The 20,105-nt window shown below is 52.8% G+C and overlaps 1 protein-coding gene across 1 annotated transcript; it reads left to right on the top strand.

Moving 5' to 3' along the window:
- The first annotated feature begins 978 nt into the window (after positions 1–978).
- ABCB8 (ATP binding cassette subfamily B member 8) lies at positions 979–20,005 on the top strand. Its single transcript, XM_049862892.1, has 16 exons — positions 979–1,167; positions 4,594–4,909; positions 5,287–5,442; positions 5,516–5,610; positions 5,750–5,855; positions 6,620–6,781; positions 6,905–6,990; positions 7,105–7,202; positions 9,875–9,980; positions 13,365–13,398; positions 13,744–13,880; positions 14,100–14,194; positions 14,391–14,524; positions 15,302–15,449; positions 16,547–16,797; positions 17,457–20,005. The coding sequence occupies exons 1-16, from the start codon at positions 1,076–1,078 to the stop codon at positions 17,595–17,597; spliced, it is 2,157 nt and encodes a 718-aa protein (XP_049718849.1). The 5' UTR covers positions 979–1,075; the 3' UTR covers positions 17,598–20,005.
- The last annotated feature ends 100 nt before the right edge of the window (positions 20,006–20,105 follow it).

The raw sequence follows: 20,105 nt of genomic DNA, 5'->3' as shown, positions 1-20,105 counted from the left end.
CCCTTCCCCACACACCCTGAACTCCCTAGCCTAACCTCAAACTAATCCTGACACATTTTCCTACCCAGTTCCACCACAGATTCACAGAATGACAACCTCCCTACCACCCGTTCTCCGGCCCCCAATCAAGTCAATTTATTATAAAGGGCACTTTTCCGTGCCAGTCATTTTATAGGGGCAGATGAGGGGGGCAGCGGATGAATGAGACAGAGCCACTACCCAAAAAAAGAGGTCACAGCCCAGTGGGGGAGGCAGATATGCAAACACGTAATTACACAGCATAAATAAATAAGGGCTAAACAGGTAAAAAAAAAAAAAAAAAAAATTTTTTTTTTTTTGTTAAACAGGTGCAAGCGCTGTGTGGTAGGGGACTAAGACAAGTCAGTTCTGACCCGGTGTGGAAGGCTTCTGTGGGGAGGTAGATCGGAGGTAGCCGTGGTAGGCTACAGAACCTCCATACCAGTGGTTCTCAATTGTGGAGAATATCAGAACTACCAAAAATACGTTTTTTTGTTTTATTTTGTTTTGAGCAAAATACATGTGGCTGCCAACTGGGTAGTTTTGACAGGTCCGGGAGAGCTGGGTAAGTGGCAAGGCACGTGTACGTGTTTTGAAAACTCCCCAGCCCATTTCTGTTCATTTGTCCTGCAGCACCAGCAACAGCGCTCTACACTTCCTGGAGCACCCGGAAGTCTAGAGTCCACCTGGAGCGCCACAGGAGACTGGGCCCTGAGTCAGCGGCCGACGGTTACTATGGTTACCCCGGGGGGCGTGACCAGGCACACCTTCAAAGCCTCACCCCGCAGCCGAGCGGGGCAGCTTCGCTGGCCGCGCCCGCCCTACTCCGTCCCGCCCACTAGCCAAGTAGGCGGTCCTTTCCAATCACAGCTCTGGGAGGAGTCGGGCCCAGGACGTTTTGTCCAATCACCCCTTGAGATGAGAATGACGTGCCTGTCCTCTAATCACAGCTGAGGCGCGCGGGGCCTGTCGGGAGGACGCCGGAGCCAACATGGAGCCCTCGGTGGGGCGAGTGTGAAAGCGCTGTTGCTGGCTGCTCATACTCTCCCGCCCCATCATGTTGGTGCACTTATTTCGGGTTGGGATTCGGGGCGGCCCTGCGCCAGGCAGGCCGCTGCTGCTCCGGCTGCAGACATTCACGGCCGTCAGGTAACAAGGGGCCAACCTTCTCGAGCGCCGGCCGTTGGGGCCGGCGGGCGCGGGGTCCTCTGGGAGATGGAGTCCGCGGCGCGCGAGACCTGCTGGGAGCTTCCCGCGGATAGTCCGGGTGGAATGTCACTGCCCGGGCAGCCGGCCTTTATTATTGATAGCGACGGTTCAGGCCAGCAGGAGGCTCCGCCCGCTAGTACATGTGTGTCGGGCGGACGAGGGGGACTGTCGGGGTCAGTGCACGCCATCAGTCCCTCTCCCGCCTGGAGGCGCCGTGCTGCACCGGTATTCAGTCGTCGGGGCGCCAGTAGGCACCGGTCCTCGTTCTTGGAATTGGTCCAGAGCTTTGGGCATTTAGTGTCGAGAGTCATCTAATATAGTGGTACCAAGGTTCGAAAGGAACTGAACAGAAATGGATCCTGGATCTGGATACTTTAAGCAGGGATAAAGACTCAACTTAATAACTCGTACGTGTGTATTCTTGGCAAAGCACTTTCTTTACATACATTGGTTCAAAGAGAGAGAGACGTGGGAAACAAGGACCCTAAAACTACAACTCAAGTGCAAATGCTTTATGAGAAGGGGCTGGTTTCCCGAGCGGAGGGCAGGCAGATTCCCAGGGGCGGGCGGGTGTGGAGTTGCGGTGTCATTTGGAAAGCCATTCTGATTGTTGGAGGGCAAGAGCTGGAGCGAGCTGGAAGTACTGGGGCAGGGAGGTAACCCACCAGTTCTTGGCAATGACCAAGCCCATCTCAGAACCTTTGGAGAAAATGAGAGAAGCTGGAAAGTGGCCATGATAAATTATGAAAAGGATTGAAACAGCCCTTGGGAAAAAATAAAGATGTTGATATTATTTGAACCAAAGAGAAACCCAAGAAAAGCCATAAAGTAATATTCAAGTATATGTGTGTACGTAGTGCAGCGTTTTTCACACGTGTAGATCACAATGCATTAATAGATCATGAAATGAATTTCAGTGGGCCAGGACCATTTAAAAATTGAATGCGATAGAAAAGATTAGCGTATCTGTTAAAAAAATTAAGTATTTTGTGAAGTATTTCAATTTCACGTATACGTACTGGGTTGCAATGTGTTGTCATGTAGTGTCGAGTCAATTTCTACCCATCGAGATCCTACAGGACAGAGAGGAACTGTTCCATAGGGTTTCCTAGGCTATAATCTTTGTGGGAGCAGATCGCCAGGTCTTTTCTCCCTCGAAGCTGCTGGTGGGTTCAAGCCACCAACCTTTCTGTTAGCAGCTGAGCACTTAACCGTTGCGCCAGCAGGGCTCCTTCGGGTTGAAATGTAAAACATATTTATTACTGTGAACCACAGGAAGCCTAAAAGTTCGCAAAACACTGCATGGTGGATCAGTCAGTCTAATGAGGGTATGCCTTCGCTCAACAAACACTTGGTGAACATCTGTTACGGACTACAGCTCTAGGGTACAGCAGTGAATAAGACCTAGTTCCTCTGCCCTTAAGGAACTTACAGTCTAATGGGGGACATTGGACAATTGCACAGGGCAAAAGAGTGAGTTTCTCTATCTGAAAATTTAGGATAGCCCTAAAGAATACAGTGGAATCCAGGCAGATGAAATGAGGGTAAAGAGGGCATTCTATAGAAGTGGTAAAAAGTACAAGCCTCCCGGAAAGCGAGGGGAATGATGAGATGAATTCTGCAGTTATGATGGTCTGGGTCTATGAAACATCATCATGGTAAAGGAAAAGCCTCACAGTATTTTTTTTCAGAGCCCTGGTGTTTAAGAGCTTGGCTGCTAACCAAAAGGTCAGTAGTTCAAATCCACCAGCCGCTCTTCAGAAACCCTGTAGGGCAGTTCTACTCTGTCCTGTAGGGTCGCTCTAAGTCGGAACCGACTCGACGGCACCTAACAACAATAATTCTTTTTTCAGAAACCTCTCCCCATCAATAATCTCATTGGTTTCTTTGAGTATATACTCTTGACTGCATAACTTCTAATAAGCTTCCATGTAACCAGTCTTCTCCCTTTCTGGTCTACTCTCTCCTGTGATCTTTAAAATGCAAATCTGATTATGTTACACTATCAGCGTGAAAACCCTGAGTGCTCCTCGCCCTCTAGACAGAGTGCAAATGTTTTATAAGAACTGTAATGGCACCTCCATGCCCACAGGCCTCATCTCTCCTCTCCCTTCTTGTATGCCAGGCTTTAACGATACTGTCCCTCAAATTCTCTTCAGTTCTTTCTTACCTAGAGGTGCTCAAACATGTTTTCCCTCTGCCTCAAGCTCTCCTCGACTTTATTCCCACTGCCTTCACCCGTCTATCTCCTGTTCACCCTCAGGTCTCATCTGGAAAGCCTTTCCTGACTCCCTCAGACAGGAGGGACAGTGCCCTGCAGTCCCCTCTTAATCACATTCAGGAAGCTACTTATGAACTGTTTAATTGTCTCCTCCCACTAAAGATTAACCACCACGAGGGAAATTACTTTGTCTTGTCTACGTCCATATTCCCTGTGCCTTGTCGCTGAATACCTGGCATATAATAGGCACTCAGCAAAAATGTTCTGAACAGTTGAGCATGCATTACCATTTTATAGATAGGGAAACCGAAGGAAAGAGATGTCAAAATAAGTTATTTGAGTTTTTGTTTTTCTCTTTCTTCATCTGGTGGAGAAGGAATGTGTCACCTTTTCCCTTCAGGCCTTATCACTTAAGGTACTCAAGGCCTAGGAGAAGCGGTAGGGTGGTGGAGCATAGTAAAGACTTAGCCCTGGGCAAGTCACACATGGCAAAGGAGAGACAGCAGGGTTCACCTCTGTCCCAGTTCTACTGCTTGTGGGTACATTATTTAAACTCTCTCAGCCCCACATGATTGCTTCATCTGCCGGAAGATAACAGCAGCATTTCCCTCCCAGAGCCACGAGGAGTAAATGCAGTGGGCTGTTAGCAGTGAGGGCAGGGGCCACATCTGCTGTGTCACTGCCCTGAGCAAGCACAGTGCCAGGAGCAGGGCAGGCCTGCTGCTCACCACTGCTCTCTGGGCCTCACCCACTTCTGCATCCTTCTGTGGAAAACAAGTGCCTTCCAGCTTCAGCTTTTTTTTTTCCCCCCTAATTCTGAAAGCACGGGATCGGGAGGTGATCACTGCCTCTGACAGCTGAGCAGGGCCTGCTGGCTGGGTGCTGTCTGCAGAGGCAGCTGGTGGGGAGAACATGCTTAAAACTTGGTGACATGGTGTTGTCTCATTCCTCGGAGATTTTGCTTGTGTGTATTTGTCTCAGAAACTGAAGTTGCTTAATTAAGAACAGTCTTCAGAAAGGCAGTGTGGAGAACCTGAGGGAAGAGGAAATGCTACTCTCGGAAGGCCCAGCCCAGAGCTAGTGGTTTATCGGTCAGTCGAGGACAGGTGGGACCACAAGCCATCAATGCCATTCTCTCTCTGCAGGCACTCCGATGGCCACCACAGCTCCAACCTCCTCAGGTCCGTGGCCCGACTCCGGTCCCAGCTCCAGCCCCGCCTTCCCCGGGCTCCCCCAGCTCCCAGCCGAAGCCCTCTGTCTGCCTGGCACTGGGTTGGGGGCATACTGCTAGGCCCTGTGGTGCTAAGGAAGTGCTCCCACCTCTGCCTTGTGGCCCGGTGTGAGGCAGAAGAGGCCCCTCCTGTCAGCTCCAGACCCTATGTTGAGGAGTCCCACTTTAACTGGAAGCTCTTCTGGCAGTTTCTGCGCCCCCACCTGCTGGTCCTGGGAGTAGCCATTGTGGTGAGGTCTTTCCCCGCTGCTATGGGACAGGGAAAGTTCCAGGAATGGTTTTGTAGGATCCCCAAGCCAGAGCCGGGCAGGGACACCATCCTCCATACCTCACTGAATCTCTCAGGGGAGACCTCATGGGAGCAGCAGGGGATGGCCTGGCCTGGGAACCTAAGATGTGCACAGGGTGGCTGGGTTTGCAGGATGTGGGGAGTTCCCTGGGGCAGGAATCCTGGGCTTTAACTCTCAGAGAGGTTCAGACTAGTCCACAGGAGCAGCCAGAACATGGCCAGTGGCAAGGTTGAGAAGTGGGGGAGAAAAAGGTGGGGTGGGGGCTGGGAAGTGTATGACTCTCCCTCTGAAGGTCTGTCCCCTCTGCCCCCTCTCAGCTGGCATTGGGAGCAGCACTGGTGAATGTGCAGATCCCCCTGCTACTGGGCCAGTTGGTAGAGATCGTGGCCAAGTACACAAGGGAACACGCGGGGAGCTTCATGACAGAGTCCCGGAGCCTGGGCACCCGGCTGCTGCTTCTCTATGGCATCCAGGTACAGCAGGGGGCGGGCCTGAAGGCATCCAGAGGAGTCGGGAGGCGGAGCCTGAGTGTGCTGGCCTCCCCAGGGGCTGCTGACCTTCGGGTACTTGGTGCTGCTGTCCCGCATTGGCGAGCGCATGGCCGTGGACATGCGAAGGACCCTCTTCTGCTCCCTGCTCCGGTATGCCCGCTCCAGGGTAGAGGGTGGAGGTGTCTGCTGGGCCCCAGAGGGGTCTGGGCAAGTGTTGGGGCGTAGGCCTCACCCTGAAGTAACATCTCCCTTCTTTTCCCCTAACTGCTGCCCTCGTGCCCACCACCAGACAAGACATTGCTTTCTTCGATGCTAAAAAGACAGGGCAGCTGGTGAGCCGATTGACAACTGACGTGCAGGAGTTTAAGTCATCCTTCAAACTTGTCATCTCCCAGGTCAGTGGCCTCAGTGCCCGCCCCTTACACACACACCAGGCCAGCCTTGCCCCGCCCTACCCCTGGTACTGAAGCAAGAAGCCTGCCCTCTGGTGAGGATGTAGGGAGTAAATGAGGAAGCTCGTGGAAGGGAGGAGGTAAGGCAGCGTCCAAGGTCAGGATGGGCTGTTTCTGTACTGCTCTGAAATCCTACCTCCCCCGGAAAAGCTTTGCTGGCTCAGCTTGCCAAAAGCAGACACACCCTGGCCTGCCTTGCCCCAGCATGCCTATTCCGCTGACAAGTGTTGAGACGTATTGTGGCTTTTGCAGCGTTCCTGATGTCCGCTCTTTATCCGTCCCTGTCATCGTGGTGCTGTTGGATTACACCAGACACTGGCCTACAGCAGTCCCTGGGCAGGGTCCCCGTGCTGTGTTTTTTGTTTGGTTTCAAAAATAGAAAGAGACGCAAGCTGGGGTGTATACGGGGAAAAGTGCCCCCCTCTCTCCCCCATCCCCGCACACGGGCTATCAGTTTGCATGGGAATGGATTTGCAAGGATCCACAACAGGCTCACAGAGCCCCCTCATGATGGCTGATCGTACCCCAGTGGGTCAAGAAAAGGTTACACCTGTGACCAGTGGACGGCCAGTTGGCCTCCCAGGAGTCAGACCTGTGACCTTGTCCTTGTGAGTTCAGTGCTGGAGCCTGCTGACCCTTGATGAAGCCCCCCGTGACACAGCGCTGATGCCAAATCATCCTTTCTGCCTTCTTCCCCACTTCCCCAGGGGCTTCGGAGCTGTACCCAGGTGGCTGGCTGCCTGGTGTCCCTGTCCATGCTGTCCACACGCCTCACGCTGCTGCTGATGGTGGCCACACCCACCCTAATGGGAGTCGGCACCCTGATGGGCTCCGCTCTCCGAAAATTGTCTCGCCAGTCTCAGGAGCAGGTACCAGAATTCCTTGCCCATCCTCCTTGCCCCCCGCCCCACTTCCCTGTTTCTCTCTGCTCTGTACTCTGTCAGCTCTCCCCATCCCCAAACTTGCTTACGTATTTCCTGGACTCCTTGCAGATTGCCAGGGCAACAGGTGTAGCAGATGAGGCACTGGGCAATGTTCGCACTGTGAGAGCCTTCGCCATGGAGCAACGGGAAGAGGAGTGAGGCTTGGGGTGGCGGGTGGGGCATGGACAGAGAGCCCCCTGGCCCACCCCGCCCCACCTTTCAAACAACCCAGCTGCCCCTGAGTGCTGGCACTTGGCCTCTCTCACCAGACGCTATGGAGCAGAGCTGGAAGCATCCTGCTGTAAGGCAGAGGAGCTGGGCAGAGGCATTGCCTTATTCCAGGGGCTTTCTAACATTGCATTCAACTGTGAGTGAGCAAGTTCCAGCCGAGGGGGAAGCCGGTGGATGGGGAGCGGGCTGTGCAGGTTTGTGGTTTGGGGTGAGCTTGGAAGCGTGAAGGATGGTCCCAACAAGACAGGCAGGGGGCATGCTCCATCTGCTTGATGCTCTTCGGGGGTCGGCTTGACATGTACCGAGTGCCAATACTGTGCAGGTGGCCAACGGTGCTGACTCAGCCAGGTGACAGGGGAGGCAAGGGGCTACATGTCATAACTGAGCTATGTGGGGACGTTGCGGGGCCTACCAGGATGAAGCCATGGAGATCTGTCCCCCACTTGGTTTTGTTTTGGTTTTATTGTGGTAAGTATATATGTAACAAAATATTTGTCATTTCAACAATCTTCACGTTATATAGTTCAGTGACAATTATGTTCGTCATAGTGCTCAGTCATGACCCCATCATTCCCAGATTTTTCCATCAGCCTTAACAGAAGCTCAGTGTTCTCTAAGCAATGAGTCCCTCTCCCTCCTGCCTGCCCCTGTAGCCACCAATAAACTTCGGTCTATATGCACTTGCCTGTTCTAATATTGTATATGAGTGGAATCATACAATGTTATCTTTTTGTGACTGAGTTGTTTTACTCAGCAGAGTGTTTTCAAGGTTCATCCACGTATCATGTATCAGGACTTCATTTCTCTTTATGGCTGAGTAATATTCCATTGTATGTGTATACCACATTTTATTTATCCATTCATCTGTCAATGGGCATTTGTGTTGTTTCCACCTTTTGGCTATTATGAATATTCAGTGAATGTTGGTATACATAAATATTTAAGCTCTGTTTCGGGTATATACCTAGGAATGGAATCACTAGATCATGTGGTAATTCTGTGTTTAACTTTTTGAGGAACCACCAAACTGTACCATTTTACAATCCCACCAGCAATGGATGAGGGTTCCTATTTTTCCACGTCCTCACCAACATTTGTTGTTTTCCATTGTTTAATCCTAGCCATCCTAGTGGGGGTGAAATAATATCTCCTTGTGGTTTTGATTTGCATTTCCATCGTGACTAAGGATATTGAGCATCTTTTCATGTGCTTGTTAGCCATTTGTATTTCTTCTTTGGTGAAATAGCTCTTTAAGGTCTTTGCCAATTTTTTTATTGGGTTGTTTGTCTTTTTGTTGCTTTAAGAGTTCTTATATTCTGAATATTAAACTCTCACCCGATATTTTCTCCCAGTCTGTAGGTTGTCTTTTTACTTTGTTGATAAAGTCCTTTGATGAAAACAGTTTTTTATTTTGATGAGATCCCATTTGTCTATTTTGTATTTTGCTGCTTGTAATTTTGCTGACATATCTAAGAATCCACTGTTAAGAACTAGGACCTCTATGTTTTCTCCTAAGCATTTTATGGTTTCAGATCTTACATTTAGGTCTTTGACCCATTTGGAGTTAGTTGGCATGTGTGGTATGCGATCTGGGTCCAAGTTCATTCTTTGACTTGTGGAAATAAAATTGTCTCAGCACCATTTATTAAAGAGAGTATCCTGTCCTCATTGGATGGACTTAGCACCCTTGTCAAAAATCAGTGAGATTTATTTCTGGACTCTCAATTCTATTCCATTGGTCTATGTGTCTATCATTATACAAGTAACAGACTATGTTGATTGCTGTAACCTTATGTTTTGAGATGGGAAAATTTGAGTTCTCCTACTTTGTTTTGGTTTTGTTTTTTTTTTCCAAAATTGCTTTGGCTATTCAGAGCCCCTTGTAGTTCCATATAAGTATGAGAATTGGCTTTTCCGTTTCTGCAAAAAAGGCTCTTAAAATTTTGCCGGATATTGTGTTGAGTCTACATATTGTTTTAGGTAGTATCGACGTCTTAACAACGTTGAGTCTTCTGATCCGTGAGCACAGAGTGGCCTTCTATCTATGTAGTCGTCTTTAATTTTTTTCAGTGATGTTTTAGACTTTTCAGTGTACAAGGCTTTCACTTCCTTAGTTAAATTTGTCCCTAGATATTTTATTCTTTTAGATGCTATTGTAAATGGAATCATTTTCCATAATTTTCTTTTCAGATTTCTCATTGCTTATATACAGAAACTGCCTTTTGTGTATTGACCTTGTACCCTGCCACTTTGCTGGATTCCTTTGTTGTCTCTAGTAGCTTTCTTGTGGATTCTTTGAGGTCTTCTAGATGCATGATCCTATCATCTGCAAAAAGGGATAATTTTACTTTTTCCTTCCTAATCTGGTTGACTTCTATTTCTTTTTTTTGCCTAGTTGCTCCAGCTAGGACTTCTTGTATAATATTGAATAGCAGTGGTGAGAGCGGGCATCCTTGCCTTGTTCCTGATCTTAGGGGGAAAGCTCTTCGTCTGTCTCCATTGAGTATGATGTTAGCTGTGGGTTTTTCATAAATGGACTTTATCATATTGAGGATTGTCCCTTCTATTCCTAACTTGTGGGGTGTTTTTATTGTGAAAGGGTGTTGGATTTTGTCAAATGCCTTTTCTGCATTGATGGAGATGAATCCGTTCATTTTTCAAATGAGGAAACAAAGGCTTAGAAAATCAAGTTACACAGTCTGTTGGTGACACAGCAGGTACTAGAACTTGGGACTAACACCTGGTCAGGACTTTTCCTCTGCTCCCACCTGCTTCCCTTCTAACCATCCTGTCCCCTTCCTCATGCAGGCATGGTCCTGGGCACCCTTTTTATTGGGGGCTCCCTCGTGGCTGGACAGGAGTTGACAGGGGGAGACCTCATGTCCTTCCTGGTGGCCTCCCAGACAGTACAGAGGTAAGTGTGGGGCCATTCCCTTCCAAAGGAGCCCCTGCCAGAGCCCTGCTGGGCCAGAGGATGGAGTACCAGCCTGTACTCTTGGGCCTACCGCACAGCCCCAGGCTTGCCTGCTGCCCTGGTGAAGCACAGAGCTGGGAGTCAGAACCCTGTGTCTCTCACTAGAACCCCTCAGGGATCAACTCCGGACTAACTGACTAAGTCTATACTTAGAAATGAGGCTATCATCTTCAGCCTTCCAAGCAACGCAGAAATTTCCTTGACCTGTTTTTTAAGAGCTGGCCAACCATCCTCTGCTTGGCTTTTTCCAGGGACAAGAAGCTTACCACTTTCCCATGCACAGTCCACCCTTCAGCTGGTTGGTTTTCACTGATGTAACACCTGCTGCTCAGTGGGGCCCCTCTGCCCCCTGGAGCAGCCCAGAGCTGATGGGTTAACTTTGCCACAAGACCACCTAAGGCAGGCCCCCTTTACCTCCTTTTTCTGAACGAAACATTAGCAGCTCCTTTTGCTGTTCGTTTTCACTTTGTCTTTTCCCCTAACATATCACGTATATAAAAATGTATAAAACCTTATGGTAAATAATCGAAGTGTGAAGGCCTGTGTTACCACCAGCCACGTCAAGAAAACAGAACATTGCCGTCACCCCAAAAGCCCCTACATGGCCCTCCCAGTCACCCCCGCCCGCCCCCTGTGATCATCACGTCATTGCTGTGCGTCCTTTACGGCCTGTGTATGCGTCAGCAGCGTCTCATGTAGCCCCTCCCCATCCAGCTTGTCACTGTCCCTTATGCAGTGCAGCTAACCCAGAGACAGGCACCCACCGAAGAGATTCCCACTGTTACCCCAGGCGGACAAACTCCCTTTTTCAGCCCCAAACCCAATATTCCACAAGAGCGAACCCCATGCATTGCCTGCGGCTGCACTGACACCATCTTAGGCCCCGTTTCTGCTTGATGTTCTCTAGTCATGGGACATACAGGCCTCCGTGGCCATGGGCAGTCTCACCCCTCCTCCAGCCCAGAAGTTCTTTGTTCCCTGGTGGCTTTGGCATGAACAGGGTTCTGATTGTCATAGAGATGGAGCTTGGAGTGTCCCTCTGCTGCATCTGTCCCCTAGTGCCCACCCAGTGGCCTCTGACAGGCCAAGCTTTGGCCTTTGTGATCGTTATTTTAGTCCTGAGGACCCATAAGAAACCCACTGTTGTTGTGTGCCGTCGAGTCAGTTCCATCTCATGATAACCCTATAGGATGGAGTAGAACTGCCCCATAGGGTTTCCTAGGCTGTAATCTTTATGGGAGCAGATGGCCAAGTCTTTTCTCCTGCAGAGCTGCTGGTGGATTTGAACCACTCACCTTTTGGTTAGCAACTGAGCACTTAACCATTGCACCACCAGGGCTCCTCTAAAAAACGCACTGGCTCCCTTAATAACCCTGTAGCCCTCACCTTTGACGGTGGAGGAAACATCTCCCAGTTTGGTTGGGGTGGGGGAAGCAATTGCACTCCCTAGCCCTGGCTTGCTCCCCTCAGGTCCACCCTTCCTTAGGGACCTCAGAGTCAGCTGCCCCCACCTCTTCCCTTGTGGCTTAGCCCAGGCCTGGGGTCAGACCTTTTCCTCACTTCCCCACCATACTGCTTGGCCATGGAACAGGATTTGGTGACGGATGCCAACACAACCCAGGCAGGTAGTCTGCATCATCTCCCTGGCTGTTAAATGTGACAGCTCCCACAGCCATAGGTCCAGACCTATCCTTGTGGTGGCCCCTCTAAACTATATAGCCCTGGACCCCCTACCACCTGGAGATTCTTCAACTCTTGGAGGAGTTGGGTCTTATTTTGTTAAAGAAGCTATATTTTCTTACTGAGTCCATCAGTTAAACCAAAAAAAACTCACTGCCATCAAGTCAATTCTGACTCATAGTGAGCCTAGAGGACAGAGTAGAACTGCACCACAGGGTTTCCAAGGCTGTAAATCTTTACGGAAGCAAACTGCCACATCTTTCTCCGGTGGAGCAGCTGGTGGGTTCTAACCACCAACCTTTTGGTAAACAGCCAAGTGCTTAACCACTGCCAGTCCTGGGGTTCATCGGGGGCGGGTGGGAAAAGGAGAGGGGGTAACCTGGGGCGTGCAGAAGTGATGGTAAGAGTAAGGCAGCCCACCCCCACCTCAGTCAGCCTCCCCTTTGGACCCCGTCCTAAGAGTTCTTTTTAGGGCACCAGAAGAGCCCGCACAAAGCATGGTTACTCCAGCAGCCCAGTTAGAACGAGGTCTGGGCCCAGCCCTGAGGGTGGAGCTGCTGCCCTCCCCTGCTGGGTTCCTGTGGCCATGCCCTGGCCTGTGGCACAGGAAGGTCATGGCCACAGTAAGGTCATTGCTGCCCCCATGAGTCATGTGCATTTTGGTTTTCAGTTGCTGCCAGGCATCTTTGCCAAGCCCCTGATGGCTGCAGAGCTCTTGTAGAGAATCCTCCCTTCTTATCCACAGATAACTCCAGATTGGCTCTACTTCCTCCATGCCTTCCATTCTCTTTGGCAAGTGCTGATTACCCAGCCTGCCAGAAACATTTCCTTGTGGGCTTGGTGACTCCTCCCACCCAACTCCACCCTGGTCTCGGAAGAAATGAGTTCTGCTGCAAGGGATTACCGCAGAGTCAGTCTTTCCTCTTAAAGATAGGCCCCTGTACACACACAGTCACATGCATGCATGCTGTCACAGGCCAGCCAGACCACTCAGGGACTGACTCATCCTTCCCCAGCCTCATGCAGCCAAACATCCTCTCCCACCCTGCAAGCCGCTGTCTAGACAGATAAACACACACACCTCATCCCTCACACTTAGACACACTCGTGAAGGGCAAGCCTTCAGGAAAAAAATGTCCAGGGAGTTGTGTTTGGGGATCCCCCAGAGTTCACCCTTGGTCCAGTGTTTTCTCTGCAAGGATTTAGCTTCAGTCTTGTATACTCAAATGTGAATGGGCTGAAGTCATAGTCCACCTCTGCGCCCTGTAAGGCAGCCTCTACCCCCTGCAGCCTGAGGCCAGGCCAGTGCTCACACAATCCCCTGAGGCCCTGTCACTTCATCCCACACCTGTCTTCTCCCCTGGAGCCTCACCCCCAGCCTGAAGTAGGATGAAAGTTGTCATCCTTGTCTGGCCGAGGATCTCTCCAAGGCCCAGAAAGGAGAATGGCCTTGCCCAGTTAGCCAGTGCTCCTGCAATCCCATATTTGGGGAGAACTCCACGTTTGGCTTCAAGCCACCTGCTTCCTTGCCTCACCCAGGGTGTCCTCCCCACCCAGATAAGAGCCAAAGTTTTCCCCCAGTGCTGGCCTTATCTCTGCTTCTTGTTTCCACCACTTCTAACCACATTGTCCTCCTCCTTGCAGGTCCATGGCCAACCTCTCTATTCTGTTTGGTCAGGTGAGTGGCAGTGGGGGTGGGGGTCCTGAGGGTGGACGCGATCTGGGCTGGGGTTCCACACGCTGTCAAGAGTTATTTGTGTGTTGCGAGATTTGCCCATTGGATGCTTGTGGCGAGGGGGAAGCAGGGAATACTTGAGCCATGGACTGCAGCAAATGTGGAGTCCCTAAAACTGCAGCCTCTTCCTACCTTCCAGCCTACTGGGGCCTGGGGGGCCTTCAAGAGGTGCTGCTACTGGTCACACTCACCTGTCTCCCTAGTTCAGGGGCTCCCATCCCTAGGAGCCCCCCAGGATGCTGGAGACCCTACTTCTACTTCACCGCCCATTTCGTGCTCCCCTCCCAGGTGGTACGGGGGCTCAGCGCGGGGGCCCGTGTCTTCGAGTACATGACTCTGAGCCCATGCATCCCCTTGACTGGGGGCTGCTGCATCCCCAAGGAGGATCTCCACGGGACCATCACATTTCAGAACGTTGGCTTCAGGTCAGCACCCAAGCAGCTGGGGGAGGGTGCCTCATGGGGGTCTGGTTGAATGCTTCCCCTCTAAATCAGCCCTCTTGAAAGGGCACAGTGAGACTTAACAGGGACTCAGGAGGGGCTTGGCTTGTGCTTAGCTTCTGCCTGGTTCCACAGAGTCCAGGGCAGGGCAAGCAAGGACCCCTGGAGTCTAGTCTGACTTTGGGTTTCTTGGCTTCTCCTCAGCTACCCCTGCCGCCCTGGCTTTGAGGTGCTCAAAGATTTCACCCTGACACTGCCCCCTGGCAAGACTGTGGCCCTGGTGGGCCAGTCTGGGGGAGGTAAGAGGAACCCAGCACCCACCTGCCACCACCCTTTTCTACACTCTGGCTTCCTTCTTTCCTGGGAGGAGTCAGTCCCTGCCCTCGGGAGCCACCCTGCCCTTCTTGGAAGGGCCCTCCACTGTCCATCTGTCCTGAAACAACTCCCAGAAACCCTAACAGCCCTGTCTCCCCAATCTAATCTCGGTTTCCCCAGGAAAGACCACCGTGGCCTCCCTGCTAGAGCGCTTCTACGACCCCACAGCAGGGGTGGTGCTGCTGGATGGGCGGGACCTTCGCACTCTGGATCCGTCCTGGCTCCGGGGCCAGGTCATCGGCTTCATCAGCCAGGTAGGGAGCAGAGGCACCCCACAGGGTGGGTCCTCGCCAAGTGGAGACACCAGGACGTGCGTCTATACCTTCCACCTCACCTCTGTCTCCTGTCTGCCACCAGGCTGCTTTGGGAGGCCTCTGCCCTTCACTGGTGCTCCCAGTCAACCTGTCCTGGGTCCCTACAGCTCTGTCCTCCTCCCTCACAGGGGCCAGTGTGAACAGGTGGGAAAGCATCTTTAGGGTAGGACTAGCTCGTTGGGGTCCCTGAAATTCTCTAAGAAGCCTGTGGTGTCTAGAAGGTTTGGAGAAGTCCATGTTCGTGTTCTGGGGACTGTTGGTGGCCACCCCTCACCCCACTGAGGACCTGAGGCCCTTGCCTTGAGATACTGAGGCTCCAGCTGCTTTTTCCTGTTCGCAGTGTACACTGCTGTGCGTGGTCTCCACTCTTCCCCTAGAGTGGGCCCCTGACCCACCCATGAGCAGGAGAAAGCCCAGATGCCACACCACTTTCTCCTTTTGGCTGTGCCAGGCCGGCATCCGCCCTCCCAGTCACCTTCCCTTCCTGCTCCCAGGTGACAGGCTGTGTTCCCTGGTGGGAGACATTGACCTTTTCAGAGGTCTGGACTACTCTGCGTCCATGCTTGGCCTTTGTCTTCGAGTTTCTGACTGTGCCCAACTGGCCTAGCTGACTGTCTTCTGGCTAAAGCAGACGCTCCTGATGAGCCTGGCAGCCCCTCAGTGGCTCAAGGCAGAGTCTGGATGTTTCCTGTTGACCTCCCTCTTCCCCGCCCCCAGGAGCCAGTGCTGTTCGGAACAACCATCATGGAGAACATCCGCTTTGGGAAGCTGGAAGCCTCCGATGAAGAGGTATATGCGGCTGCCCGGGAGGCCAATGCCCACGACTTCATCACCAGCTTCCCGGATGGCTATGGCACCGTTGTGGGTGAGTGCCAGGACGGGATCTGCTCTGATCCCAGGGCTGCAGAGTGATGGGGAGGGAGGTAGGATTCTGGGGCAGATGGGCAGTCTGAGACTGTGGGGCAGAGGGAAGCAGGAACCGCTGGGGAGGAAGACAGTCGCTGGACCAGACAAGACGAGCAGAGCCAAGGGCAGTGGAGCACTTCTGTGAGACCAGTGAGTCCAAGCGCATGGGCTTCTGTGGCAGAAGGACCAAGCAGCCTGCAGAGACAGGAGGGCTCTGAGAGGACTTAGAGACGGGGCCAGGAGCACAGCCACAGTGCCTGGCCCCAGACCCAGGGGGTCACGGTATTGGGACTCCTCATACAGCCTAACAGAGGGCTCCATGCCCACGAACTGAACAGGAAGAAATGGAGTACTCTCTCTTTGAGAGCCTCTCCTCCTGGCCCCGCTTCATTCATGTTCTCTTATTCTTTAGTTTAAAGGTATAACCTCTTGTTAGACACAGGGATTGATTCAGTTGAGCAGGTCTCTCTTCTGATTTACCCGGAAGAGGGCGCTGGTAGTTCCTGAACATTAAAATGCAGTGACGTCACACCATAGAACATTCATACGGCAGCTTGCAGCTTTATGTCTTTATCACAGAGGCCTTCTTGTTTTAACCTTTGGGGCCATGTTTATCATCCAGTGTTTCTTGGCTTAACTGCAGGATGGTCCAGTGCATCTCCACATGCAGGAATTAGGGAGTTCTCAACTCTATAACTTGGCTTCAGTCTAGCCGAGCCTCAGCCTTCCCAGTTGGCCAACCACCATCTTTAGCCTGTCTTCAGATTCTGTATTTCTAACCCAGTCTTTGTAACTGAGTGCTTGTGTGTGTATGGCCATATGCCACACTGTGTAAGAGCGGATGTGCTCCTTTGCACAGGGATATGGGGTGAGACAGCTGCAGACAGAGCCCTGCTTTCAGAGTTCCTGGCCTGGCTGGAGGGGCAGGACGAACAGGCACAGTGCTGGGGGCCTGAGTGGCCAGGCTCAGGACAGATACCGTGCTCTTTGCAGGGCCACCCTCCAGGGCAAACCAAGGCTCACTCCAGGCCCCTGCTCTGTCCTCTTCCTCCCCAGGCGAGCGGGGTGCTGCCCTGTCTGGTGGCCAGAAGCAGCGCCTGGCGATTGCCCGAGCCCTTATCAAGCAGCCCACGGTGCTGATCATGGATGAGGCCACCAGCGCACTGGACACAGAGTCAGAGCAGGTTGTGCAGGAGGCCCTGGACCGGGCCAGCGCGGGTCGCACCGTGCTGATTATTGCCCACCGACTCAGCACCGTGCGTGGGGCCCACCGCATCATTGTCATGGCCGACGGCCGGGTCTGGGAGGTCAGTCTGGGCTAGGGGGCTGACAAGTTCAGCCATGAGCAGGGGAACAGGTGACTTGGCTGAGCTAGGTGAGGGTCTGGCCTGGCCCTTGGGGCTAGGGTCCATATTATGGAAGGGGTACCCCATGTGGATTTGGGAGCCTCCATTTCTTCCTCTCTTCCCTGGGGATCGTACATCTGCCCCATCTGCTCCTGGGATGAAAAGGGAAAGTCCTCAGAGAAGGCCATGAGGCCAGGCTGGCAGCCCAGGGGCTGAGAAGTGGGAGGGGCGACACGGAGGACTCTCTCAGGGACCAGTTGGGCAGCCTGAGAAGCTGGTCTGCAGCAGGGCTTGGAGGCTGCGTAGGGTGCAGCACTGGCCCCTGGTCCAGCCAGCCCATCAAGCCAAAGTTGAGGGGGTTTGTTTTGGGGTCCTGTGAGGTATATGGGTCTTAAAGAGACTCCAGGGCCCTGAGTTGGAGTCTCTGGGCTCTCTACAGGGAACAGAAGGAGTCAAATGCCCTTCTAAAATTCAGCAAAGCAGGGAGGGGGCAGGAACAAAGGGAGATGGGTCTTTACACCAATGTGTTGGTGCAGCCCTGCTGTGGCTCTCAATTCTGAGCTGGGGCTGGGCTGTCGGGTAGCTGGGTGAGGGTGACCAGCTGCCCTTCTTTTTTCCAGGCTGGGACCCATGAAGAGCTCCTGAAGAAGCGTGGGCTCTATGCCGAGCTTATCCGGAGACAGGCCCTGGATTCTCCGCTGACATCCACCCCACCCCTGGAGAAGCCAAAAGGTCCCAGGAACCGCCACCCAGAGGCCTGAGAATGAGCAGCAGCAGCAGCGGCCGTGATCTTGACAGCTGAGCAACAGTGCTGGGCTGGTGGGACCGGCCAGCCTAGAGCAAAGCCACACTGGAGACTGAGCATCCATTCACTCCACCTGCTCACAATAAAACCTGGTGGGCGGCTGGGCTGGGGCGGTTGGGATCGCTCCTATCCACTCCCTTCCTGCTGCCAGGCTCCTTCCCCCCACCAGAGCCCTGAGCCATCATTGTTCTGCAGAGGAGTGGAGTCAGGGTCTCCTGAGTTTCCTGGGGTCCTGGTCCAGCCCCTCCCTGTTCTTTCTTGGCGCAGACCCTCTCAGCAGCACTGCTGAGCTTCCTCCCTCTCCCTGTCAGGCTAAAGACATCAGGGCCCCACCTCCAGGGGGGTTTTAAAAGTCAGGACCTGGGAGTTAAACCTAGGGTGTTTCTGCACCACAAGTCCACCCTGGCTAGGACCTCATTGTCCCACACTAGGGACTGACTCCCTGACACCCTCCAGCCGCTCAGCATGTAACTTCCCTCTGCTCCATTAGCACAGCCTTATTTCTAGAGTTCACCCTCCGCCTACCCCCAGACCAGTGAGAACTGCTGCAGCCTCAGTCCCCCTGCCCCCCAAGCCCTATTAGACACTCTCAGTCCACCCCTGCCCCAGGCACCTCACCTCTCCTGGTGAGGTTGTAGGCGAGCCTCCCCTCTACACTGAGAGAACCCAGCTCTGAAGCAAACAGGAGGACCAGATGCACACTGCAAACTCAGCCCTGTGGGGCATATGGTGCTCACAAGTGCAGACAAATGGAGCGATTCATGCCCACCCCCTCGGTGCTGGACACAAGTAGCATCGAGAAAGAGCAGTCACTGCCAGGCTGCCTCCCCAGAATGGTCAGGGAGGGCTCTGGAGTGGGCAGGGAGACAGCCCTAGTGTCATATGCCTCTGTCCTGAGCTGTGGGTGAGGCTGTGGCTGGGCTTCAGGCTGCTTCTGAGAGGACCCAAAGGGTACAGTGGAAGGCCCGACGTGGGGCAGCTTCATGTGCCTGTGCACCAGCAGAGCACCAGCCTCCTCGTTTGCCCCAGCTGCCTTTCCTGCTTGGCTCTGGTCATGTCACCTTCCACTGGGAAGCATTGGCCAATTCAGAGCCACTTTCCATGCGTGGCACAGTGATTAAGAACTCAGCTGTTAACCAAAAAGTTGGCAGTTCGAATCCACCAGCCGCTCTTTGGAAACCCTACGGGGCAGTTCCACTCTGTCCTGTAGGGTCGCTGTGAGTCGAAATCGACTGGATGGCAATGGATCGGGTTTCCATGTGAATGACCATGCTATGCCCTGGCTCCCAGGGTAGTGGGAGAGGGATTGCCTGTGCCAGCCAAGGATGTTAGGTTTTGTCCTGTGGCGAAAGAAGGGCACAGCCATGTTTTGGGGAAGCTGGTCTGGCAGTGGTGTGCTGGACAGAGCAGGGACTGCTAGGGACTGGGAGGCCAGCCTGAAAGAGGTGGCAGTGGCAGCTCGGCTGTGAGTGCTACAGCTGGAGGGAGAGTCTCAGTTTCTGGGACTAGGTATGGTTTAGATGCTACTTTGGGACCAAACCACAGAGAATCTTCGGGGCCACACCCCCAAGTCTGTTATCCTGCTTCTGGATCGATGAGAGGTTGCCCAGGGAGTAGAGCTTGGGACTGGCTTTGATTGCCTTTCTACTAAACACCTCCTTGTTGGCCGCCAAGGCAGGGCCTCCAAGCTTCCTGGCCAAGTCAGCAGGCCCTGCCTGGTGGGAGGGGCCCTGGGGGGGTGTCTACCTCTCCCCCTGCCCCCCCCCCCACCAGCTAGCTCCCACTGTGCAGGATGCCTGGCACCAGATCCCAGGTCTCTCCTTACATCTTGGGGGAGGGGGGTGGGACAAACGCTATTTCGCCACCCACCAGGGAAGTAGCAAAATTCCATGGGAAGTCTCGCACTGGAAGGGCAGCGCCAGCTCTCTGGGCTCTTGCTGTGTAACCTTAACCTCTCAATCTTGGCTCCTCCTGGCTCTTCAGTAGAGATAATCCTGGCTGTACCTAATCTTGAAAGTTTGTTTTAGGAATGTAAATAGGATAATCTACATGAGAGCACTTTAAAAAATCACGATGCTACAGCCTTGGAAGGTGGTCAGGTCTGCATGATAAACCATGCTATTCACTCATTCCTTTAAACATATTAAGCACCTGTTGTGTACCTTGGAACCTACAAGGGGGACTGAGGCACACCCTGGCCCCATGCAGCACAAGCACTTGTGACGGAGGGATAAGGCTCTGTTATGGAACCATGCTGTTTCTTCCACTCAAGGTCAAAAGCCCATCAAAATGAGCCTGGCTGCCTCAAATGTTTTTTGGAGGAGATGGAGTAGAAATAAATTTCAGCAAATAAATAAATGGAGATGAGCCTGCATTTCTCTGGGAGCCTCTAAAAGACTCATACACAGAGCGGGTAAGTCAGCACAGAGCTTCAGGCTGACATGGCCCAGGCCCCAGCACTGTG

This window comes from Elephas maximus, chromosome 20 (genome assembly GCF_024166365.1).
Source record: "Elephas maximus indicus isolate mEleMax1 chromosome 20, mEleMax1 primary haplotype, whole genome shotgun sequence".
Lineage (NCBI taxonomy): Eukaryota > Metazoa > Chordata > Mammalia > Proboscidea > Elephantidae > Elephas > Elephas maximus.
The sequence above is the reverse complement of the archived record's forward strand: the minus strand, read 5'-3'. Positions and strand labels throughout refer to the sequence as shown.